Source organism: Triticum aestivum, chromosome 5D (assembly GCF_018294505.1).
Source record: "Triticum aestivum cultivar Chinese Spring chromosome 5D, IWGSC CS RefSeq v2.1, whole genome shotgun sequence".
Classification (NCBI taxonomy): domain Eukaryota; kingdom Viridiplantae; phylum Streptophyta; class Magnoliopsida; order Poales; family Poaceae; genus Triticum; species Triticum aestivum.
In genome coordinates this window covers 558386919-558412002 of record NC_057808.1, presented here as the reverse complement: position 1 = coordinate 558412002, position 25084 = coordinate 558386919, and the positions used below count along the sequence as shown (strand labels likewise).

The window sequence follows — 25084 nt, the reverse complement described above, 5'->3', positions numbered from 1 at the left end:
AAACCGACCAAGTCATTATGATAATGGTCTCCATCTTTCACTGTTGGTTCGTCGCTGGCCGTATATATAGTTAATGGTATCGCCTGCAAAGCTGGTTCGTCATTCGGCATATATACAATGTTATCACCTGCAAATTATGTTGGCGTAGCGGCATGTCACAATAACGGCGGCCGGCCGTATCTTTGGCCACAAGCGGTGAAATACATTCATCGTCGGAGATGTTGACAGCTTAATTTGTTGAATTCTTTTGCGTGACAGCTTAATGGGTTCCTGTCCTAGCTATAAAATGGATCTACCTAGCTGTCCGTGGCAACAACCAACAGACGATTCTCTCATTTGAGCGAGCGACAGAGCTAAGGGCCGGACGAGATGGCTGCTGACTGCGGGAGCAGGGAGGAGATGTGGAGCCTGGCCGGCGCCACCGCGCTCGTCACCGGCGGCAGCAAAGGGATAGGGTATATCATATGTTCACACATGCACGCATGCCTTTCTTCTGCTATTCATTCTACAAATGCAATTAGTAGTCTTCTTTTTTTTTGACCGCAACAATTAGTAGTCTTCTTTACATGTTACTCCGGCCCTCATCTTACGTTATCCTCGAATAGACATGCCATCGTGGAGGAGCTTGCTAGGTTTGGGGCGAGGGTGCACACCTGCTCCCGGAACACGGAGGAGCTGGAGGAGTGCCGCCGGCGATGGGAGGAGAAGAACCTCCAGGTCACCGTCTCTGTCTGTGATGTGTCCATAGGTGCCGACAGGGAGAGGCTTATGGAAACGGTCCGACAAACCTTCGACTCCAAGCTCGACATACTAGTAAGTTACGTTCTATATATGGAAGTTAAACATGCCATGTAGTTTGCAAAACGATCTTATGTTATGAGACGGAGGGAGTAAGTTCTATATTTGACGCCTCGACGCGACATTATGATGAGTTAGTAAAATCTCCCTTCATCCAATTAATATAGGTTAACAATGCGGCACAATTGTTCTACAAGCCGACTGTTGGATGTACAGCGGAGGAATACTCGAATCTGATGACCACCAACTTGGAGTCAACCTTCCATCTCAGCCAACTCGCACACCCTCTTCTCCTACACGCTTCTATTGCCGGAGGAGGCACCATCATCAACATGTCCTCTATTGGAGGCTCAATCGGCTTTGCAGGCTACACAATTTATGCTACCACCAAAGGTATCTACATGTGTACTGAATTGCCAAATATACAATAATGACATTTGTTTTCATACAATCATCCGAACAAAGTGCGTCCATCGTTTTATGAATTTTAAAATATTACTTGGTACCTAAAATTAAGTCGAATCTTCTTTTTGGATGGTTGTATTTCTCCTTTATTATTTAGGTGCAATACACCAGCTTACGAGGAGTTTGGCCACTGAGTGGGGCCCCGACAAGATTCGTGTGAATGCCATCGCCCCAGGTTTTATCACAACCGATATGATTAAAGATGTAAGTAGCCCCTAGCATGCATTTTCCTTGTTTAAACAACAATAAATGAAATTTAAACCATATTTCATAGATATTTTATGAGATAATAAGTCGCTTTATATTGGGAGGGAAAAATTAAAATATTTCAAACGATGTATTATTTGCACCAAAATAGCCATCTCTTAATAGACCGAAACAAGTGCTAGCGCTGTTTTCACTATGATACAAGATTAAGAGCTTGTCAGATTTATATTGCAAATCGCTAATTCACAGACAAAAAAACTGTATAGCATAGCTTGTTCTGTAGTCTCTCCAACCAAGAAATTAGAAGCCTTTTTTTCAAACTGCTAGCAATTTTTACATCCTTTTAAAATTAAATGTGGATAACAATTGGTTATTGTCGATTCATAGATTGATACCGAGTTTATGAAGAAAGAGCACTTGAAGACCCCGCTGGGACGGAGCGGCAAGCCGGTGGAGATCGCCACAGCAGTGTCATTCCTATGCATGCCGGCAGCTTCTTTTATCACCGGCCAAGTCATTTGCATCGATGGTGGTCGAACTATTAGTTCTTAACTATCAATTCCCCCGAATCAGGACTGGACCGCTTTATAAGCTCTTGATTACTTGGAAAATACATCCATAGGAGAGTGGAGCAAAAATAAAAACTAAGTAAATTATGCCAACTAATAAGTGGCATCATTGTGGACACCTTGGCACATTTCACGGGACAAAGTACGTATGAATGTGCAAATTTGGGCCTCATTTGTACTGAATATATGAGTCATGCTGGTTTTGGTACGAATATGGATGGGGGGCTACTATTCAGTTAGAGTTGTAAAATATATTATTATAAGCTTAAGATGAGAGCATCCTTCGCTTAAAACCTTGAAAGGGTCATATAATATTCTAATAAGCAATTCGACCACCCAATATTTTTTCCGTGACCGAATTGAACCACCCAACGTACGGGCAGCATATACCTACACACCCAAATGTGATAAGATATTGGATCATGCAAGCACGTGGGCCTTGTTCCTCAGCTTAACGCCCCTTCAAAAGGGTTTTTGTTTGCTATGTGAATGTCTTGCTAGAAGATATAATTTTCTGAAATTGAGTTTTAATATCTTTTAGGTGTTTACGAAACTCATCCATAAATTTATTTATCTGTACAATTTCTAACGAATCGAGATATCCTCTTGTTCCGGTATAAATAGTAGCTATTTTCTCTTCCACCGAGAGAGGATTTGCCCAAGACTATTTAAGCAATTCCCTTAATCATCGAGCCCCTGCCAATTGATTCTATCTTGTTTTATCAAGAGCAGAGGCGAATTGTGCAAAGGCTTGTAACTCTACGAATTGAGCTAGTTCCAATTAAGATTTGTCAGCTGCTTGTGTCATGGCTTTAATCTGAGCCGTGGATCCTATAGTTGAAACAAAAATACCCACATTAATAGCGGGTCGAATTCCAGCGATGAATAGATCCGCAGATAAGAATATTTGTTCATCTATAGATTACATTAGTAGGAATATAGACAGATATGTTTGCAGATTGAGTCTCAACTATTAGTAAAGCGGTCATACTTCCTTCGTCTAAGAGAGAATTTAATTTAGCGGTTCCTTTTAAAAGATGTGAATGCAAATAAAAAAACATTCTCTGGATAAGCCTCACGACCGGGAGGTCTTCTTAATAAAAGGGACATTTGCCGATAAGGTTGTGCCTCCTTGGAGAGATCATCATAAATTATTAAAGTACATCGTTCGTGGTACATAAATTACTCAAGCAGGCTAGTCCTGTATAAGGAGTGATATTGTAATGTAGTAGCTGAACCCACCGGAAATCCGTTGATGCTCCCGGGAGCGCGCACTCCTGCACGCGAAAAAATATATTTTAAAGTGTGAAAAAATTCCTAACAAAAAATTGGCGTATACATCTCGACATTATATGTGTGCTAGTCAAGTTTCAGAGAAGACCTGCATCTTTTATGGCTTGTGTAAAAAGACAAAAGGATGTCTTGTGAAAAGCATTTTTTAGCACCGGATTTTGTCTTTTTCACACGCGACACATAATCCTTTGACAATACCTACATAAGCACATATTAAACCTTGCCCTTTTTTATTGAGAATTGTATTTGTAGCTATTGCTGTTTTAGAGCGGCCATTGATTGAAGCTGGACTGATTACTTGTGTACTGTGAACAGCGAGATCAGCGGTGTATTTAAGGACGACAGAGTTTGGTTTTTGTGCACCTAGGGACATTGCACCCCCGGTGCACCCATGATCAAAACTTAGCAAAACATTTACAAAAAATCTGAAACTTTCTGTATGTGATTATGACCAAATGTTTTAGGTGCTTGCAAAATTTGGTGGGGAAATGGGATCAGGGGAGCTTTGTAAAAAAAAAATTGTGCTGAAAACATGTGAACAGTAACTTCGGTGCAGAGCAAACTTTGACGTTTTTGGTGACCAAACTTTGCCAGCTCCTAAAACATTTGCTCATAATCACCGCTGTTTCAATTTTTATTTTTTTATTTTTTTCAAATTTACTGTTTGTTGTGTGGGTGCACCCAAGTTGGGTGCAGGGTGCAGCCACTACTTTTCCTGCACGACAAGTATAGTGCTCGGGGCAAGCAGGTAAAGATTTGCACAACCCAGCGACTCGACTAGGCCAACCCTCACACAAAATTTAGTATATAGTTAAACTTGTCGATCATGATCAATAATAGCTCCCGCAAAAAAAAAGATCAATAATAGCTTCTTTTGTTTTTGCATGGATCAACTAATAATTAATGATCAAGGCATCGAGAGCATTATATGGCAGTACTGCGCAGGTAGCGAACCGTGACCTCAGGGAGACATTCCACAATAGTGCCTACATAGCGGACGCGGAGTTTCTGCTCTCGGGCTCATCTGCACCTCCTCTCAGAAAAAAAATCAAAACAAATACTAGAAAAAACCAAAATATTCTAATTTTTTTGGGTGGTAGATAATTTGATGCGTGAGGTCCGCTCCAAATTTCAACGCATTTGAACATCTGAGCAGCTCTCGGCAAAAAAGACAAAATCGGGGTCGGTAAAAATGTTTACTGTTCATGCACTGTTCTGACCTGATTTGTCTTTTTTGCCGAGAGTTGCTCAGATGTCCGAATGAGTTGAAATTTAGAGCGGACCTCACGCATCAAATTATCTACCACCCACAAAAAAAATTGGATTTTTTGAATTTTTCTAGTATTTATTTTGATATTTTTTCTGAGTGGGAGCAGATGAGCCTCGACACCGAGTTGGATTTCCGCTACATAGCTGCATATTCTTGCATATCTTTTAAATTTAACAAAACGTCCATACGAACGTACTTCAAGTTGGAAATAACACTACTCATTCGGCAATATGATATAGGAATGCAAATTGGCAATTATTTTCTGAAATACAACAAGAACAAAGCTAGGCTGCGCTGCCACATGCATCTCAGTCGCACACCTCCGACACGAAGGACAGCTTCCCGCGGGGGACGTCGAACGTGAACCGCGTATTCACCTGCTGCGCCGCGCCAATCACCGTCCGGCGGTACCCACGGCCCGCGACCATGAACCGTGCATTCATGCCGTGCACCTCAAACAGCCGATCCGATATGAACCACAGCTCGGCCCCGCCCTCAAAGTGAAACGCCATGTTGGGCATGGGGATTGTGCACGGTGGGCATGGGGAGGCAGTAGGAGAACCTCCCGCCGGCGTGCCCACCAAGTTGTGTCAGGAGCGAGAGCGGCAGGTGGCTCAAGGACAGCACCCCGCCAAGGGTGTTGTCATTGTGGAACCCGGTCGACGAGTGTGCGCAACCGAACACAACACGAGGAATAGACTCCCTGACCGCGCCCGCTCGGCCGGTGCGGAGGTGGAAGGTGTCGCGCGAGAGGTACCCGGTGATCGAAGAGAAGTGGAAGGAGCAGCCGTGAGCCGTCTTCCGGTAGGGTGTGATGCAAACCGGATCGTTGTTGTGGACGCCATGGAATGTGGGCGACGCGCTTGGTGAGAAGAGGTTGCCGACCTGCGGCGGCGACGGGTGGCACGGCTCGCACATCACCCACGATGTGCTGATTTCGGTGTCGAGGCCGAGGACCTTCAGCCTGGTGCCTTCCCCGGTGCCGAGCAACACGAACACGCCGTAAGTATACCGGGCCGATGTTGAAATCGGCAGACGCACGTCCTCGGTGGTGTAGGCCGAGCCATTGCTGGCATGCCCGTCAGGGGCCGCCCGACTAAGGGCGACTATTTGGAAGCTTAGGCCCGTCGTGTTGCTCGGATTCGCCCATGCGATGGCAAAGCTCAGGAAGAAAACTGGGAGAACAAGTGTTGAAAGTAATTTGAACATGGTTGCTTATTTTTGTGCTTCTTATTCCTGGATGGATTGACACCCTTTTATATTGGATGTTCTTGTATAGATTTTCTGCTTGGATGCCACTCCATTAAATGGGACAAATTGTTCTAAAGGATTTTGTTAGTATCCTCAACATGGATTCGTTTCATTTATGGGCTAGAATGCCTTTTGTTGGTCTGTAAATTTAATGTGATCTTCGCATTCCTGAATATGGATTTGTTTCATCTATGGGCTAGAATGCCTTTTGTTGGTCTATAAATTTAATGTTATCTTCGCATTCCTGAATATGGATTCGTTTCATTTATGGGCTAGGATGCCTTTTGTTGGTATATAAATTTAATGTGATCTTCGCATTAATGGAGTGATATCCAAGAAGGAACTAGTGACTTCAATCCAAAAAATACATCTATCATTGCGAACAACAAAAAAGGACATTCATCAAGGATATCAGTTATCTGTATATGGTTGTTGCAGTCTTAAAGTGTACAGATCGACTTTTATTCTGTTTTTCTTAGTGATTGATTTGACTTTTTTATTTAAGCGTGAGGTTTTTTGCGTTCTTATATTCTTACTTATATTTAAAATATAGATATGTATATGGGAAATGCTCTAAAAAAGTTTACCGTGTATTATAAAAATAGTATGGGTGTGTTAACATTCTTTTTCTCACGGTCATTGAAAATGTTTGTACATTTAAAAAAAAATGTGTGTAACATTTTCAAAACTGTACATTTGTTTAAGAATCATGAAACCTTAAAAATTGTTCATAACAAAAAAAATCTTTACACAATTCCAAAAATGTTTATGCAATATTAAAAAATTCACGTACTTTAAAAATAATATCTCTTACCATTTATAAAATATTCGTGACATTTAAAAATATGATTTACTCCCTCCGTCCCATAATATAAGAACGTCTTTAACACCACACTAGTGTTAAAAACGTTCTTATATTATGGGACAGAGGGAGTAACTCTTAACAAATGTTTGAACGTTTTAAAATAATGTTGAAAGCATTTATGAAAAATGTGGAATGTGTGTAAAAAATGTTCACCATGTATTTGAATAGTGTTCAATGTGCATTTTGAAAAAATATTCAACGTGTAGTTTTAAAAAATAATATGTATACGAAAATTGTTCAATGTCTTGAAACAAGTCTGCATCTATTTGGAAAATAAAAATCAGAAAAAAAAAAGGCGAGCAAAAAAACAAAGAAAAAAATGTAAAAAGAACCTGACAAAACTGATACAGAAAAACAAAAAGAAAAAAAAAGCCATGTGGAAGCTTATAAAACTGGTCCGAACTGATTCCCAAAACAGCTCCCAGAAGCTATGGGAACACATGTTATGGGCCAGCCTGCGCTCACGCCAGAGGCGAGATAAGCTTCCGTCTTGCAGTAGGCACGACATAGCTCCTGTGAACAGAGGAAAACAGGCCACATGCAGCTAGGTCGACAAATTGGGCCTAGGAGATAACCCATGATCTTACACAAACATTTCCTTCACATGCTCTAGAGATAGTTCACAAAAAAAGAAACACATGCTCTATAGATAAACACCAAACATGCTATTTAATACTCCCTTCAATCCAAAAATAAGTGTTGCAATATTGAACTAAGGTTATTTCAAAACAACGACACTTATTTTGGATCAGAGGGAGTAGATGTTTCTTGTGGGGAACTATTTAATATGTTAGCACAAGCTAGAAATAAGTAGTTCTAGTACCTACTCCCCTGGTCTCATACTTGTCGCAGAAATTGACAGAAATGGATGTATCTAGAACATTCCAGACGGAGGGAGTATATTATTGGGATTATTCATGTGCATTTCATGAGAAATTCAAATGCATGGTAGGTTGACAAGTTCAGGTTATTAGACCACATAATTTTTAACAACTCAATTTTGGTTTGCAAAATGTAAGTTGTAATTCTCCTGAAATATTTGTCCTTGTGCTACGGTTGTCAATTGACTTCATCTCATGGCTGGCTGGGCATGGTTGTAGTTTTACCTTTAGCTATTTAGGGCAGAGCTATTCAGGCATGGAAGATATAATCATCCTTATGGTGACGATCACAATGTTTTTAATTACCAAGTGTCTCGTGCGGTTCGTAATCACCTTAGTTAACTGCATTAACACTTTCTTGATTCTTTAAAAATATTGACGCATGATCTTTCTAACCACGTTATTTAACTGCAATAACATTTCCCATGCCCTGAGTGGTTGTGGGTATCCCAGCCGCCCAGCTAGGGATAGCTTGTAATGTACTTCACATGTTCTGGAGATAAACATATGTTGCTTAATAGATTTATGACATTTGATCTTATGACCTGCATGAAACATCTCCTTCACACTTGCTAAATATTGATGCATGATCTTTCTAACCACATTACTGAATTGCAATAATGTTTCCCCTATCCGGTAAATTGAAATTACACATATTCCAAGCCAGTACCTACAGGTTGTGATTTCATACTGAATGACAATATAGGGGGGGGGGGGGGGGGGGGGGGGTAAATGATGCATGTATACAGCACCTCAAAGGCCCTCGCAACAAAATGCATTTGGAAGGACAATATCAACAATAGGCGAAGTGGCCCTATAAAGAGAGATTGTCCGTAGAATATAGTGGTCTATGTGTAGTTTTATGTGCACATCTCAGCCTCACAGGAAACAGAGCATCCACTAACCAAGCACTTTACTTTACTTTACGAAGCCTTTTATCCCAAACAAGTTGGGGTAGGCTAGATATGAAACCCTTTCACGAGGACTTCTCAGGAGGTCACCCATCCTAGTACTACTCTCGCCCAAATGAGTTTCATACCCAAAAGACTGGATAGTTTTTACGTTGGCTCGCCAAACCTATCACAACCCTTAGATATGAAACCCTTTCACGAGGACTTCCCAGGAGGTCACCCATCCTAGTACTACTCTCGCTCAAATGGGTTTCATACCTATGGGACTGGCTAGTTTTTATGTTGGCTCGCCAAGCCTATCACAACCCTCCTCCTTTACCCGGGCTTGGGACCGGCTATGCCTAGAAGACATAGGCGGAGTTATCCACTAACCAAGAAGTGAAGCAAATAATTGCCATGCATTGCTTAGCACACAAATCATATCAATTATGAAGGACTATGAAAGCGTGAGATAGTGAAGTGAAGGATTCTAGATACATTAACAACAAGGAACATGAGCAATTCAGCAACAAAAAGCAACATCGATAAGTCAACCGCCTGTGCTGGTTGTGATTGTCAACTCAGATATGTGCAGTGAAACCAGCAATGACCAAGTTATTTCCCTGTGGAATAACACTACATAAAAAACTGACAACTTGGAGCTTTACTTTCTACATATCTACTTGTCATCTAACCAGCAGTGGTATCAGGTTAACGGTGTGCTGTTTCAATATCTGCACTGAATGGTGGACTGGTGTGGTGTTCCAAAGTTCACATCTAGCAGATCACGTCGTCAAAAGAGATCATATATATGCAAACAACAGGATCACATTTCATATGTATGCAAGCAACAGGAGCAAATTCAGCATATTCCAGATCATATACAAGTCTGCGTGCATCTGGGAAATATGTGCTCTCTTGAGAATGAGATGTTGGCCTTGACATGAAACTGCATAGTTACAGGAGAAAACTTGTATGCAGCATACGTCTTACATCACTTGCAAATTGCATATACAGATTATCGATATGGATAGCCTGTAGACACATCTGGAACCTCTCCGACATTAAACCCTCGGCACCCTAAGACCTAACACAAGAGGATAAAAAGAACAGGAAAACAATCTGAACACGATAGACAGCAGAGCAAAGCAAGGGGGAAAAGCCAATACCAAGCAAATATGAACAGCAGCAAGATGACCAAAAAAGTATGTCTTCCGCCAAACTCGAGAATGCCTAAATAAATAGGACATCATAGCAGATAGGCCCGGTGGGGGACGCCGGTAGCAGACGGCCGTGCACCAGACAAGATCATAGTACATATAGACAAGAGAAGTAATGCAAGGAGATGTTACAGTATCCCAATTGAGGTTCAGTACTGACAGCAGAATGTTCTCATGGATTTCACTCCAGGTTCCAGCAGACAATAATAACTCCAGTAAGAATTGCTACATACAGTCCATCTAATGGAAGAGACGAAAAAATATCTGTGTGGAGGAAAGTAATTTTGCAAGTTGAGGAGTGCAGGAGCAAACAATATGCAGGTTCAGATCTACTCCCTCCTGCCCAAAATAACTAAATCAAAGACACTTATTTTGGGATGGAGGGAGTATGTGCTAACAAGTGCCACTGTTGACGCAGATCGTTATATTAGATGCAAGTGCAACCAAGATACTCAGGTGAGAGCACAAATTCTACAGGCAGCATACAACACATGCATAATAGCTTGATAGTCACACATCATGCATTTCAGTTGTAAAACTGCGATCTCCTTCACATGCTCTGGAGATAACATGTTGCTTAATAGATTTATGATCCGTGAACTTATGATTTGCATAAACATCTCCTTCACACGTTCTCCTTCACACTTGCTTAATATTGATGCATGATCTTTCTAACCACATTACTGAACTGCAATAACAATCCCCCGGCCATGTAAAACTGTAATTACACGTATTCCACGCCGGTGCCTACAGGTTGTAATTTCATACTGAATGGCAATATGATAGCTATCATGTCAGTCTTATAAAGTATTCACCTCTGCTAGTAGACAACAGAGCATTTCAAAGGCATGTAAAGAGCATTTCAAAGGCCTCGCAAAAGAAAAAACAGCATTTGGAAGGAGAATATCAACAACAGGCGAAATGGCCGTATAAAGAGTGATTGTCTAGCAGTAGAGTGTATAGGGTGGTCTATGTGCAGTTTCATGTGCACATCTCAGCCTCACCGGAAACAGAGCATCCACTATAACTAAGAGGTGAAGCACCTAATTGCCATGTATTGCGTAGCACACAAGCCCTATCAATTATGACAGGAAGGGCTATCCTAGTGTGAGACGGTGAGACTAGCCACAATGGGTAGTAACATAGAGTAGTAACATGCAAATGTTACTACCTCTATAGTGGGGAGTAACATATGTGTGGTAACATGCAACACTTCATTTATTAGGCTATAGACTCATCTTGTCTTGATATGTGTGATGTTACTCATACTAGTAGTAACTAGCTATGTTACTACATGTCTCTCTTTCTTCATTTATTGCTTGCCACATCATCTATTTTATCTAGATATGTGTGATATTACTACCTATGTTACTCCCACTGTGGAGGATTCTAACACACATAAGCAGACCAGGAACATGAGCAATTCAACAACAAAAGGCATCATCAATCAATCAATCGGCTGTGCTGGTTGCGACAACGGTAGGTCAGCTCAGATATGTGCCAGTGAAACCAGCAATAATCAATTCATTTGCATGTAAAATAACACTACATAAAAAACTGACAACTTGGGGCTTTATTTTCTATACTTTGCATATCTCACATACTGGTTGTCATCTACTCCCTCTGTTCACTTTTTTAAGACGCTGTAGCCATTTCAGACAGCAGTCAAAGTTGTACTGTTTCAAAATCTGCAATGCGTGGTGGTCAAAGTTGCAGATCATGTTGTCAAAAGAGATCATATATATGCAGGCAACAGGATCATATTTCATTTGTATGCAAGCAACAGGATCATATTTCGTTTGTATGCAAGCAACAGGAGAAAATTCAGCATATAGCACATCATATACAAGCGTGCATGCATCATAGAAATATATGCTCTTCTGAGACAACAAATCTTGGCATTGCCCTGAAATTGCAGTTACTTGTGAAAAATCTATATGCAGCATACATTATACATCACTTGCAAATTACATATACAGATTATCAATATGGATAGCCTCTAGACATATCAGGAATCTCTACAACACTAAACCCTCGGCACCCTCAGATCTAACATGAAAAATAATCTGAGCACGATAAACAGCAAAGTAAAGCAGGTAAAAACCGATGCCAAAAGAACTACAAAGACCAGTAAGATCACCAAACAAGAAGACACTTCATGCGATTTCTCACACACCATCTCAACAGACAAATAAGGAAAGACCAGATCAACTAAGACGAACCAAAAGTAAGAAAACATAAGCATGCCTAAATAGGACAGCACGCCGGTATCAGGCGGCCACACACCAGACGAAATCAATAGTACATATTTGATAATAGGAAAACTAATGCAAGAAGTGGTTACTGTATCCCAATCGAGGTTCAATGACAGCAAACATTATCATGGATTTCATTTCAGGTTTCAGAAGACAATCGTTCCAGTAAAAGCTACTGTACTACATACAGATCTCCAGTGGAAGAGATGAAAAATGATTTCCATGGAGGTTAATGCCTTCGTAGTGTGAGGAGTGCAAGAGCAAATAATATGCAAGTTAAGATCTATACGCTGAAAGGCAACAGGCAGCATTCGTCATTGAACGCAACTTAGCCAGGTCTCAAGTCAAGTGCAACATGTTTGTTTGTATGGCAGGATGCAAGAAGCTGGCCCTGTCACCTCAACTACCTTGAAAATTACTGCAGACAGGGTGTGGGGAGCATTTTGGAAGATCCATCCCTTCTCATCCAATTTTGGAAGTTCTGATTTTTTTTTTCGATAGATGCTGTTTTCATTGACTCTATGAATGTGAATTGGCAATTATTTTCCAGAATACAACACGAACAGACCTACGCTGCATCCCTACTGCACAGCTCCTCCGCGAAGGTCAGCCTCCCCGCAGCGACGTTGAAAATGAACCGTGCGTTCACCTGCTGCGCGGCGCCGATCACCGTCCGGTGGGAACCATGGCCCTCGACCAAGAACCGTGCTGTCGTGCCAATCACAAGAAACAGCTTCCCCGCCGTGAACCACATGTCACCGCCATCCGCGAAGTGGAACACCATGCTGGGGAGCCGTGTCCGCGCCGTCCTGGAAATCTTGTTGAAGACGAGCGGGCCGCCACGCGGCCCCTTCACCTGCTTTGATCCTAGCTCATTCATCTGCACCACCAGCTCTCTCGCCACGACAAGGTACGCTGGCTCCACGATCTTGGTGATGGTCTCGGCGGGGTTGATGCTGCAGCCGTGCCTGGTGAAGACATGTCTTTCGATGTCAAGGCGCTTGTTCCCTAGGCTGATGCCGATGAGGCTGAGGTGGTAGCCCGAGGCACTCGCGGTGAGGGTGGTCGTGTGGGCGTCCCGCGGCAGGCTTGGGACTTCTATGCCAAACTGGATGAAGCCGCTGGGGTTGCGCGAGGTGGTGGGATCGGGGAGGCAATAGGAGAACCTCCCGCCGGCGCGCGAACCAAACTGAGTCAAGAATGAGAGTGGCGTGGTGCTGAGGGAGAGCACCCCGCCGAGGATGTCCTCGTTGTAGAACCCAGTGGTGGTGTGCGCACAACCAAACGCCACACCGGAAATAGACTTCACAGCACTTCGCCCGCTATGACGCAGGTGGAAGGTGTCGCGTGCGAGATACCCGGTGGCGGAAGGGAAGGCGAAGGAGCACCCGTTGGCCGAGTGGAGGCGGTGGTAAGGTGGGACGCAGACAGGGTCATTGCTGTGGACACCACGGAACGTGGGTGACGCGGCCGGCGAGAAGAGTCTGCCAACTTGATGCAGTGGTGGGTGACACGGCTCACACATCACCCATGACGTGCTGGCGTTGGTGTCGAGCGCAAGGACCTTCCGCCTGCCGCCTTGTCCGATGCCGATTGACACGAACACGCCATGCACATAGTCGGACGGCATCAAGGCCAATGGGCGCAGGTCCTCGGCGGTGTAGGAAGAGCCATTGCCGGCGTCCCAGTCAGGTACCCGACTAAGGGCGACAAGCTGGAAGCTTAGGCCAGTCACATTGGCTGGCTGCGCCCATGACATTGCAAAACTCAAGAAGAACACTGGGAGAACTGCAAGTAACTTGAACATGGTGGCTCAGGAATTCAAGCATATAATAGCGGCTCTATGCTTCTTGTTCTTGTATGGATATATAGCAGATCGCACCCTTATATATACCAGGTATTCTTGAAGATGAATGCCATTGATTGACATGAAACTGATCTAATCTAAAGGATTTGGGTATCCTTCCAATGGGTTCCTTTCATTTATAAGCTAGACTAGAATCCCTTCTGTTGGCCCAAACATTTAACAGATGTTTGGAATAGCAGCAAGGCAGGAATTAGTGACTTCAATTTAAACAACACATTTATCATCCAAACAATAAATGCCGGTGCACTTGAGTATCACTGCCTCTTCAACACTTGAATACTGTTCTAAAGGATTTGGGTATCCTGACAATGGATTCCATTCATTTATAAAGCTAGAATCCCTTCTGGTGGTCCAAACATTTAACATGTTTTTGGCATAGCAACATATCTATCATTGAAACAATAAATGAAGACATTTATCGAAGATTTTGCAAGTTCTCTGTACGTGGTTGTTACAAACTTACATTGTACAACATCATTCTTATTTTTGACAGAAATACAGATTGGTGATACTTCATGAGATACATATACAAGGCGACAGCAAAATCCTCAGGATTGTATATGAATTTCGATATTATCGATCAATCTAACCTTTCCAAACCATGCGGCGACACAAATGACAACAGGGCGGTCGATCGTCTCCACAGGTACCAAACTTTCCTGCTCCACAATCTGCGTTGGCATCACAGATTCATTCAATACAAATCAGAAATTTATTATGATCAGTAAAAACATGTTGCTGAGAAGCTGAGATGCCCCACTTAGTTTTTTTCTTTTTACCAAAATCAGCGGTATGCTGTTCTAAGAAATAAAACAACTAATTATGCTGAATTGGACTGTCTGGTGCTACAAATTATACAAGTATACCATGTTGGTTTCAAAGGTTCTCCAGGAAACAACCAGGACCATTGTTACAACATAAAGGGACCATAAAAAGTTATACTACTTGAGATGCTCAGTATAGCATTATTTGTTTTTGAAATAACCAAAACTCGAACGGTTTATCTAAACAGTGGTACATTGTTCCAGAAGAAATGTGTAAATTATTATGCTGATATTAGGATCTCTGGTGCAGCAAATGCAAACAATAGCTAACATCATGGAGATTTCAAAGGTTCTCTAGGACACAACCAGCATCAGCATCACAACAGGAAAGGAAGTGAATCACAGTGAGCTACTCCCTCTGTCTCAAAATGTAAGACGTTTTTTGACACTATGATAGTGTCTATTTGAGAAGTCAATCACTAGATAAATTGATTTACAGAAAACACTAAGGACACTTGAATAAAAAAAAGGTTTCAACATTACCTCAACATAATCAACCCGACCGCCAGCTTCAGTCAGCGTCTGCACTATCTGATCCTTTATATGTTCGCTAGCACTGTTGCTATTATTCAACGCAGCAGTTCTAGCATTTAACAGTGATCTACTAATGGATAATGCCTACAAAAAAAACGATTATCAAAGACAGATTATATATCATCATATATAGGAGCATCATAATTGTTTGTTCCATGACATGTATCAACTGCTTAGTCTTGTCTTTGTGGATTACCCAAAACAATAATAATACAAAGACAATCATAAAGGTAAGGCATTGTGAGAAATTTTAAATTTTGCTGTCTTTTGTAAATGCACCCTTCGAAAGTCAGAATACAAGTGTGCAAAAGCAGTGTCAGTTTGTGCAGAAGACAAACCTTCTCCCTTTCCTCAGGCGAGAGGTGGACGTTGCGAGAGCTCATGGCAAGACCATCTGCTTCTCGCACTATTTCTGATCCTATTATCTCTACGGCAAAATCAAGGTCACGAACCTGAAAACAGCATGAGCATATCTCACAATCTCAGTAACTGAAGCAATTGAAATACTCTGAGCTGATGGAATTAGCATTTGGAAAACGGAACTGAAGGCATGAAGCATCGAAACAGAAACAGACTAAAATGAGTACTGAAATGGAGCAAAAACTGCTCCCCAATTCAACATTGTGTACATTATGCATTATGCACTACCCAAAAGAATGTGTCAGGTTATCAAAGATGATCAAGGACATCAAATGGGCCAAAAACTATGTGCTCGATATATGTAAATCAAGCTGACAGCTGCACTGAAGAAGCATATTCAGACTGCACATTGTCACTCATTTTGCACATCTGTTGCTACTTACCATTCGGCAGATGAGGCGCCACTGCTGGTAATCCTTCTTCCCGAACATGGCGACGTCGGGCTCAACGACGTTGAACAGCTTGGCGACGACGGTGGCCACCCCACGGAAGAACACTGGCCGGCTGGCCCCACAGAGGCCCTTCTCCAGCCGCTCCACCCGGATCCAAGTCTCGTGCCCGTCCCCGCCCGCCTCCAGGCAGGAAGAGGCAGCGGCGCCGGCGGGAGCCTCGGCGCGGCGGCCAGAGACAGCGGCGCCGCGGTGGTAGAGGTCTGGGGGGTTGAAGACGGCGTGGACGGCGCCGGTGGAGGCGAGCTTGCGGAGGTCCCCGGCGAGGTCGGAGGGGTAGGTGGCGAGGTCCTCGGTGGGGGCGAACTGGCTGGGGTTGACGTAGATGGAGACGACGACGGCGACGGGGCCGGGCACGGCCGCCGCGGCGGAGACGAGCGAGAGGTGGCCCTCGTGGAGGAAGCCCATGGTGGGCACGAGCACCACCGTCTTTCCCTCCGCCCGCTGGCGCCGCGACCACGCCCGCATCGCCGCCTTGTCCCGGATCACCTCCGGCTCGCCCGCCGCCGCCATGGGATCGGGAGCAGAGCAGTCAAATTGGTCAGATGAGTCCAAGCGGAAGCGGAAGTCAAAGTTTTGGAGGCGACGGGGAAGATGATAAGATTGCGGCGGCTTGCGGGGGAACCGAATCGAGCGAAAGAAGTGTTTTTTATTCAAAAAACAAGACAGCGAACCGTCACGTTGCTTCCGTTCCGTCGGTCGATGCCAATGCGCACCTGATCGCTGGGCCTTCCTCACCTCCGGTTAGGGCTCGAGCGACCGCGGGCGATGGGGGCCCGTCGCCGCCGCAACAGCAGGAGGTCGGCGGCGAGCGCGCCGGAGACCGCTGTGCTCGAGAGGGAGGCGCCGGAGGGGGGAGAGGTCCTGAGGAGGAAGAAGGAGATGACGGAGGCGCTGGCGGCCATAGGCCTTTCACCGGGCACGAAGTCGACGGCCGGGAAGAAGAAGGTGGTCAAGACGCGGCTAACGCAGGCGCTCATGGAGCATATGATCGCGAGCCCCTACAGGCCCATACCCATCCCCGACGACGAGCTGGCCAGGCGTCCCAGGTGGTCCCGTGAGTTCTACGCCGCGGCCATGGATGGAGCCGACAAGGTCGCGGCCTACCAGCGGGCCCTCGTCGACCAGTACGTGGCCAGGGGCTACGCCGAGGACGAAGAGGAGGCACCGACGACGAGTCGGAGGAGAACTAGCAGCAACCAAAGGGAAGGGGGTCATCCCAGATGTTCATCGGCTCGTGATGAATAATTCCGCCTACAGTACATGTTATTTACCACCCTGGTGTTATTATCACACCTTAATTGCTACTAGTGATTCCATTGCTATTTTGGCAGCAAGAAATTGACATGACCTTGCCTCATTTTGGGGCACCAAATAGCACACAGGAAATTGCAGCAAAAGCATCACCAGAACACACATGATGACTACTACTAGTTGTCTATGACAGCAAACGGCACATAATAATCATCATGTAGTTCAACAATCCAGATCCACATTTAACTAAAGCATAAAGTGAGTGACTAGTTACATAATAAACTCACCTGGTTCTGTGCTTTGCAGATTATGTAACAACACCACAGCAACAGTTCAGCCCAACAGCAACATCTTCTTTGGGGCCATCCTTTTGGCCACTTTACATTTCCTTGTAAGAGAAATACAGTAGCTGCCTGGCTCTGAGATGCTGCGGCTAGTTGCCTGCATATATAAACACTTGCATTTCTTAGGAAGATTAAAAGTAAGATTTAGTGGAGCAAAAAGGTTTAAAAAAAATACCTTCTAGTCACAGGCCCTGGGCTGGCTTTCAATGTTGTTGGTGTACACTGAAAAGCAGCAGCACCTTCTACACATGCCGGTTCATCTATTGCCAATGGACCATCTTTCAAAGATCCCTTCAGGTTATGTAACAACAGCACAGCAACATTCAACCCCAAGAGCAACATCCTCTTGGCCTTTTGCTCTTCCCTTTTCTCCCTGTGAATATCAGATCACAAATACAGTATTAGTAAATTTACATAGAAGTATAGAGCAGTATCTGGAAAAACAGGCCTGAATGCCATCTTTTGAGACCTTCTCATGCTTTATCTCTGAATTCATTGATTGCCAACAGACCCCAGTGAGATCTCCAGCACCCGCAGCAAAAGCGACAGCACCAAACATGCCTCCCACCAAAATCCCAGACAAGAAGCGGAATCTGATGGGTGTATATATCAGCACCAACACATACATCAATCAATAAATTCTGAAAAACAGTTCCAGATTTCTTGTGGTTCAGGAATTCAGGAGTTCCGTGCACACAGGGCTCTAGGTTGGCATTCCTCTTTTCTGTCAGGAAAGTACAATGTGGTATTTTATCAAATTAACCATCAGCGGAGGGACAAGCGTGTCGTCCAGCTTCTCATATATCTGTACTATGTGTCAAAGCATTGTGTGTGGGATGAAATGGGCCTGTTCATCAAAGAGATCGATTACCCTGGAAAAAAAATCAAAGAGATCGATCAGCGGGTGCAAGTTTGCAACTGCATTGATCAGCTCACACTGTTTCAGTCGGTCGATCCTTCTTCATCATCTGGGGGACAAGCGCGTCGTCCAGCATCTCATATATCTCTGCACACTGTGGATGCCCCTGATCCCTGGAAAAGAACATGTGGGTCCTCGCATCCACCACTATCTGGCTAACCCCGGGCGTCCTCCTCACCTTGCTCCCCTTCATAGCCTTCCACACACCTGCCATCTCCTCCCACCTCCCACCTGACCCAAACACATTGGCCAGAACCTTGTAGTAGCCATCTGAATCTGAACCAGAGGGGCCGTCAGACTTGGCAAGAGCCTCCCCCACTTCCCTTGCTGCATCCACCTCATTATGCATCATGCAGGCCCCCAGCAGCGTCCTCAGGACAGCATCGTCACGTGTATCCAATGGCATGGCGGCAACGATCTTCATTGCTTCCCTCACATGCCCTGCACGGCCGAGGATGTCAACAAGGCAGGTGTGGTGCTCGATTGTTGGCTCGAGCCCGTAGCGGTGAACTGATGCGAAGATTGCCCGGCCTTTGTCGACAAGACCGGCATGGCTGCAGGCTGACAGCACTGCGGTGAAGGTGGTTGAGCTGGGCTTATATCCATGTCGCAGCATCTGAGCAAAGGCCTGCAGCGCGTAGGAGGCACAGCCATGGTTGGCGAAGGCTTGCATCATCGATGTCCATGTGATGGCATCCTTCTCTTGTAACATCTTGAAAGCTTGCCAGGCAGAGCGCAGGTCGCCACTCCTTGAGTACATGGTGAGCAGAGCGTTTCCTAAGGAGGTGTCTGACAGGAGACCTCGTGTGGTAGCGAAGCCATGGATTTGCCCAACTTCAATTGTGCTATTGGCTGTAACCAAGACACTGATCAATGTGGTGATGTCAGGAGATACTGCTGACCGGAGCATGAGAAGAAATAAACCAATGATTTCATCCTTACGCTCGTCCTTGGCATAGCCATGGATCAGGGCATTCCAGCTCACCAGGTTCTTTGCGGGCATCGAATCAAACAATCTCTGAGCCTCGTTCATCTGGCCATCACTGGCATAAGCAGTGACCATCGCATTCCACGCCGCAATGTCCTTGTTTCTCGGCATTCTGTCGAAGAACTCTCTTGCCATCGAAACGCGACCGTTCTGCGCCAAGCCAGTGACCATCGTGGTCCAAGAAACCACATTCCTATCCGGCATCCTCTCGAACAGCCGAACCGCCTCATCCACTTTCCCAGCACGGAGGAAACCGGAGATCATGGCGCTCCAAGAATACGGGTTCCTCTGGGGCATCCTGTCGAACAGCTCCACGGCCTCCTGGAAGTGGCCGTGGTCGGCGTAGGCCTTCACCATGACCGTCCAGGTGACCACGTTCCTCTCCGGCATCTGGTCGAACAGCTCCCTCGCCCCCCTCAGCATCCCGCTGCGCGCGTACCCCTGCGCCATGGCCGTCCACGAGACGACGCTGCGGGCCGGCATCGCGTCGAACAGAGCGCGCGCCTCGTCGACGCGCCCGGCGCGGCAGTACCCGGAGACCAGGCAGGTCCACGCCGCCACGCTCTTGACCGCCATTCCGTCGAACAGCCTGCGGGCGCGGTCGACGTGGCCGGCCTTTACGTACCCGTCGAGCATCATGGCGTCCAGATGGGGGCCGCGGGCGGACGCGGGCGCCGGGCGGAAGAGCGCCTCCGCTGGCGGGAGGTGGGCCGTGGCTGCGTAGGCGACGGCGTCCCGGTGCGGCCTCTCGTCGAGCACCGCGCGTGCCTGGTCATCGGCGCTGTGGAGGTCGCGGCGGGCGGGGGCGGTGCGGTTCGCCAGGGCGCCATGGAGGCGGAGAAAGACGGTGTGGAGCGAGGGGCGGAGGAGCAGCCGCCGGCGCCGGCGCCGGCGAAGAAAGGCGCGGGACATGCTCGGCTCCGCCGTCTGACGGGAATAAAGGAAGTGAGAGTGGCAACGGCTCGATTTTCTGCAGTATCTCTGCACTTCTGACCTGTACTCAGAATTCAACATGTTTGTGCAACAGAGCAAAATCAAAATAAATACAGTAGTAAATAAATTTAAAAGATTCTGACTTTTTTTGTAGATGTTCATATTAGCGTAGCTAAGTGTGCTCGACAATTTTCATGTCATATGGGATAACAGTGCTTCATCGGTCTTCGGCTTGTTTCCTTTTCACGGGTCAAAATGCTTAAGTTTTCCCTCTGAAAATTTGCATGTACCATTCGAACAGGACAATAAATTAAAAGCATCCATTTTTTTAAAATGATATTTGTAAAATCCATTTTTGGCATGCAGGAGCATGTGCTCTGTGGTGGTGTGATACAACACGTTCCAAGCCTTTTATGCAGCTGTCTTTCACAAGTTTTCCTGAATGAAACCAAATATATCAGGAGAGAAAATTCAACAAATAAATTAAAAAATACTGCATATAATCCGCAAGGATTTCAGAACACTGGCCGTGTGAAATCACCAAGAGCAATGTATCGGTGTAACAATTTTCATGTGCCATTCGGACGGGACAATGAATTAAAAACATCCATTTTTTTAAAAAAAATTGACATTTGTAAAATCCATTTTTGGCATGCAGGAGCATGTGCTCCCTAGACCCAAAATGGATTTCCGCATTGAACACTTGCTACCTAAAACGTCTTATATTTGTTTGCTTTTGTGGTGGTGTGATACAACACATTCCAAGCCTTTATGCAGCTGCTCCTTCACAAGTTTCCCTGAATGAAACCAAATATTAGGAGACAAAATTCAACAAATAAATTAAAAAAATACTGCATAAAACGCGGCTCGTGTGAGGATTTCAGAATTCTGGCCGTGTGAACTCACCAAGAGCAATGTCTCGGTGTAACAATTTTCAGAATTGCATGTTCAGCAGAACAAAGCTTTGCCTGGATTCTGTACAAGAGAGCTTTCAAGGATATAAGATGATTCACATTGAGTGGCTGTGACTTGAGAGGAAAATCATTCTATGTAGCCGACGATCGAGATACATGACTTGCTCACACACACGCACGTAGATGGAATGATTTTCGCTCAAAAAATCATCTCTAGATGGAATGATAGAAGGAATCTCATATCTCTCTCTTTCTCCTTAGGTAAATAATAATTACGTGATCGATCGTGTTCCATATTTAGGACGGAGATTGATATCCTACCCATCTCCTCATCTCCTTGCCTCCTCAAGGATCGCTAGTCGCCGCCGCCGCCAACCCTCCAGCTGCTCACTGCCTCGCCGTCGCCACCGCTTGGACGCCATGGACCTTGGGGATAAGGACCACAGCTTTCGCATGGACAGTGACGGGGAGGAGATGCAGCTCACGCTGACGCGGACTAAGTCGGCGCAGCACCGTCGTTTTGTTTTCTATATAGATGGTGAGATGCATTCATAGATGGTACGTAGATGTATAGATGATGTGATGGTATGATGTATATATATAGGAGATGTGATGAATATGATTTGTTTTTGTATATACATGATACGTAGTGATGTTACAATGTATATATGAGCGTCGTGATTTCAGTGCTCACCATCCATACAAGCATTGATTTCTGCCTATACATGTTGTATATAGCTGTTGTGATGAGTAAGATCTTTTTTGTATATAGACAATACGTAGACATGTTATGATGTACGTATATATGAGCATTGTGTGATGTCCTTTATGATTATTTCTTACTTGAGCCATGCTTCGATAGACCACCCCCCCCCCCCCCCCAAACCGTATAAAAGCAGTATAGTCATTTGGTCATAAGGTATACACACCTCCGTACGTGGCAGAGCTGTATGTACATAGAACCACATAATAAGGTGAAAAAACATATAAAAAATTGTGCGCTGGGGCTGGGATTCGAACACAATACCTGGTGGAAGTAAGCGCAGTTTGCTAACCACCGCAGTTCTTGCGTTAGGCTTGCAATGCAACCCTTAAAGAAAGAGAAGAGGGCAGCAAAACTTAAAAGGCAGTTAGCAGAAATTCCCAAAACCCAAGTCTGTGCGGGGAATTGAACAAAGGACCTCTTGCAAGTTTTTTTCTCTCTAAAAAAGGACCTCTTGCTAGTAAAATGCATCGCTAGCCACTATAATTGCAGAGGTTTGGTGTCTAAAAAGGCAGCCCAGTGTATATGAACCATCAGCCGCAAACAGATTAAACTTGTTTAAATTCCAAACATGATTTTCTTTCTGAAAATAAATAAATATTTTTTTAACGCGAGCATTTCAAGTTTCTGAACAAAATATTGTAATGTCAAACATTTGTGAAATGCGAACATTTTTTTGGGAATCTCAAACATTTATGAAAAAGGAACAAATTTGAAAACAAGAACAATTTATGAAATAGTGAACAATTTTTTGAAAATGCAAATAATTTTTATGTACAGTAATAAATATTATAACACGAACATGTGGCAGAAATTTTCCAACACCAACACAAAAAACAAAAAAAAAATAGTTCTTTATGTTCGGTATTTGGTTTGTCGGTTGTTATGCCCACCCCTAGCTCCAAGGACAAAAAAGTCCGTGAAACTGAAAAAGTTCATCGATTTGAAAAAAAGTTTACGAATTTGGAAAAAAATAGAAAACTGAAAACGTTCATCGATTTGAAAAAAAATCCTACAGAAGTGCTTATTTTTTTTTCAATTTCCTGAACTTTTTGGCACATTTATGTACTTTTCTCAAATCGATAAACTTTTTTTCAATTTCATGGACTTTTTGTTCCATTCGTGTACTTCTATCATATCGATAAACTTATTTAAACTTGTGGACTTTTCTTTAAACTATGATTTTTTTAAAAATTTAAAACCGGCAACTAGGAGTGGGTGTTCGGTATAAACCAAAATTTTGGTTTTTACCATCTGGTTAATTTTTTAATTCAGTTAGACAAACAAAAACCAAAAATTGTAATTTAAAATAGATAACTGAAAATTCATTATGGTATAGTTTTCAGTAGTTGTGATTCAAATGCAGCAGCAACACCTTTTATATAGTTGGAAATCTTTGCGTCATCTCCTCTCACAGACGAGGTGGGACTATACCCGGGAGAAGTTGGCTGCGTGCGATACCCGCGCCTCCTGTTGGGCAATTATATACGCTGACTTGGACTGTTCAGTTAACCGGGCTGTTGTTGTCCCGCCGGGCCGCCGGATGGTTCATTGGCGACACGTAGGAGACGCAACTGACCTTGTTCTCCTTTGCGATCGCCCAGAGCTGCGCCTCAGCGGCGGTCGTTTCCTGGTAAGGATGACAATGAGTAGGGTATGGGGCGGGTAGAGCAATACCATATCCATACCTGTATAGTCAATAGGTACAAAAATTTACCCATACCCGTACCCATGGGTACGAAACTTTACCCGTACCCATACCCGATGGGTACCCATTTGCATTGGGTACCCAATGGGTAGATCAAACAGTATACAAGTTATTCACAATTTTATATTCATCTATAACACATTTGAGGAAAAAAACATTGATCTCAACTCAATAGTAGATAGATGGCTACATGACAATTATCTCAATTCAAAATGATAATTGGTGACAACTTTAACATAGGTTCACAATCTCACAACACAACTTTAAAATAGGTACACTTGTTTATCATGGGTAAGGTTCACATGTTTAGTATAAACGGGTAGGGTATGGGTATATCCATGGGTGAAATGCTATACCCGTGCCCTACCCATGACTTAACGGGTAGGGTATGGGTACTACCCGTGGGCACAAAATTATGCCCGTATCCTGCCATCCTTATTTTCTGGCGAGCAGTGGCTTGAGCGCGGACGACATCATAGATGGCACACTGCTCTGCGACGAAATTAGGGTTCATCACGGCTATGGCCGACACGGCCTTCTCGCCCCCGCACTCGTCGTAGAACTAGCCCTGCGCCAGCCGGTGCTGCTCTAGGAGGAACAGGTTGTATCGATGTCCCTCCCACGTGTTGGTACTCGTAGCATAATTTTAAAATTTTCCTACGCTCACCAAGATCCATCTATGGAGTATACTAGCAACGAGGGGAAAGGAGTGCATCTACATACCCTTGTAGATCGCGAGCGGAAGCGTTCCAATGAACGTGGATGACGGAGTCGTACTCGCCGTGATTCAAATCACCGATGACCGAGTGCCGAACGGACGGCACCTCCGCGTTCAACACACGTACGGTGCAGCGACGTCTCCTCCTTCTTGATCCAGCAAGGGGAAGGAGAGGTTGATGGAGATCCAGCAGCACGATGGCGTGGTGGTGGATGTAGCGGGTCTCGGCAGGGCTTCGTCGAGCTTCTGCGAGAGGGAGAGGTGTAGCAGGGGAGGAGGGAGGCGCCCAAGGCTGTAATAATGCTGCCCTCCCTCCCCCCCTTTATATAGGCCCCCTGGGAGGGGGGCGCCGGCCAGGATCCCATCTGGATGGGGGGCGGCGGCCAGGGGGGAAGACTTGCCCCCCAAGGCAAGTGGGGCGCCCCCCACCCTAGGGTTTCCAACCCTAGGCGCAGGGGGGAGCCCCATGGGGGGCGCCCCAGCCC

The 25084-nt window shown here is 44.8% G+C and overlaps 4 protein-coding genes and 1 pseudogene across 4 annotated transcripts; 1 reads left to right on the top strand and 4 right to left on the bottom strand.

Annotated features, from left to right (window-relative positions):
- The first annotated feature begins 322 nt into the window (after window positions 1–322).
- On the top strand, window positions 323–2233 carry LOC123126218 (noroxomaritidine/norcraugsodine reductase-like). Its single transcript, XM_044546596.1, has 5 exons — window positions 323–455; window positions 606–813; window positions 966–1191; window positions 1361–1467; window positions 1858–2233. The coding sequence occupies exons 1-5, from the start codon at window positions 370–372 to the stop codon at window positions 2020–2022; spliced, it is 792 nt and encodes a 263-aa protein (XP_044402531.1). The 5' UTR covers window positions 323–369; the 3' UTR covers window positions 2023–2233.
- Window positions 2234–2820: 587 nt separating this feature from the next.
- On the bottom strand, window positions 2821–5811 carry LOC123121223 (aspartyl protease 25-like; annotated as a pseudogene).
- Window positions 5812–12415: 6604 nt separating this feature from the next.
- LOC123123867 (aspartyl protease AED1-like) lies at window positions 12416–14048 on the bottom strand. The gene has a single exon (XM_044544511.1). It carries the CDS (start codon window positions 13769–13771, stop codon window positions 12533–12535), a length of 1239 nt encoding a protein of 412 aa, XP_044400446.1. The 5' UTR covers window positions 13772–14048; the 3' UTR covers window positions 12416–12532.
- A 176-nt stretch (window positions 14049–14224) lies between these two features.
- Window positions 14225–16756, bottom strand: LOC123123868 (pantoate--beta-alanine ligase). Its single transcript, XM_044544512.1, has 4 exons — window positions 15993–16756; window positions 15528–15641; window positions 15139–15273; window positions 14225–14502 (listed from the first exon to the last, which is right to left on the bottom strand). Exons 1-4 carry the CDS (start codon window positions 16569–16571, stop codon window positions 14380–14382), a joined length of 951 nt encoding a protein of 316 aa, XP_044400447.1. The 5' UTR covers window positions 16572–16756; the 3' UTR covers window positions 14225–14379.
- Window positions 16757–18130: 1374 nt separating this feature from the next.
- LOC123123866 (pentatricopeptide repeat-containing protein At2g35030, mitochondrial) lies at window positions 18131–20534 on the bottom strand. The gene has a single exon (XM_044544510.1). The coding sequence runs from the start codon at window positions 20473–20475 to the stop codon at window positions 18589–18591; it is 1887 nt and encodes a 628-aa protein (XP_044400445.1). The 5' UTR covers window positions 20476–20534; the 3' UTR covers window positions 18131–18588.
- Between the last annotated feature and the right edge of the window lie 4550 nt (window positions 20535–25084).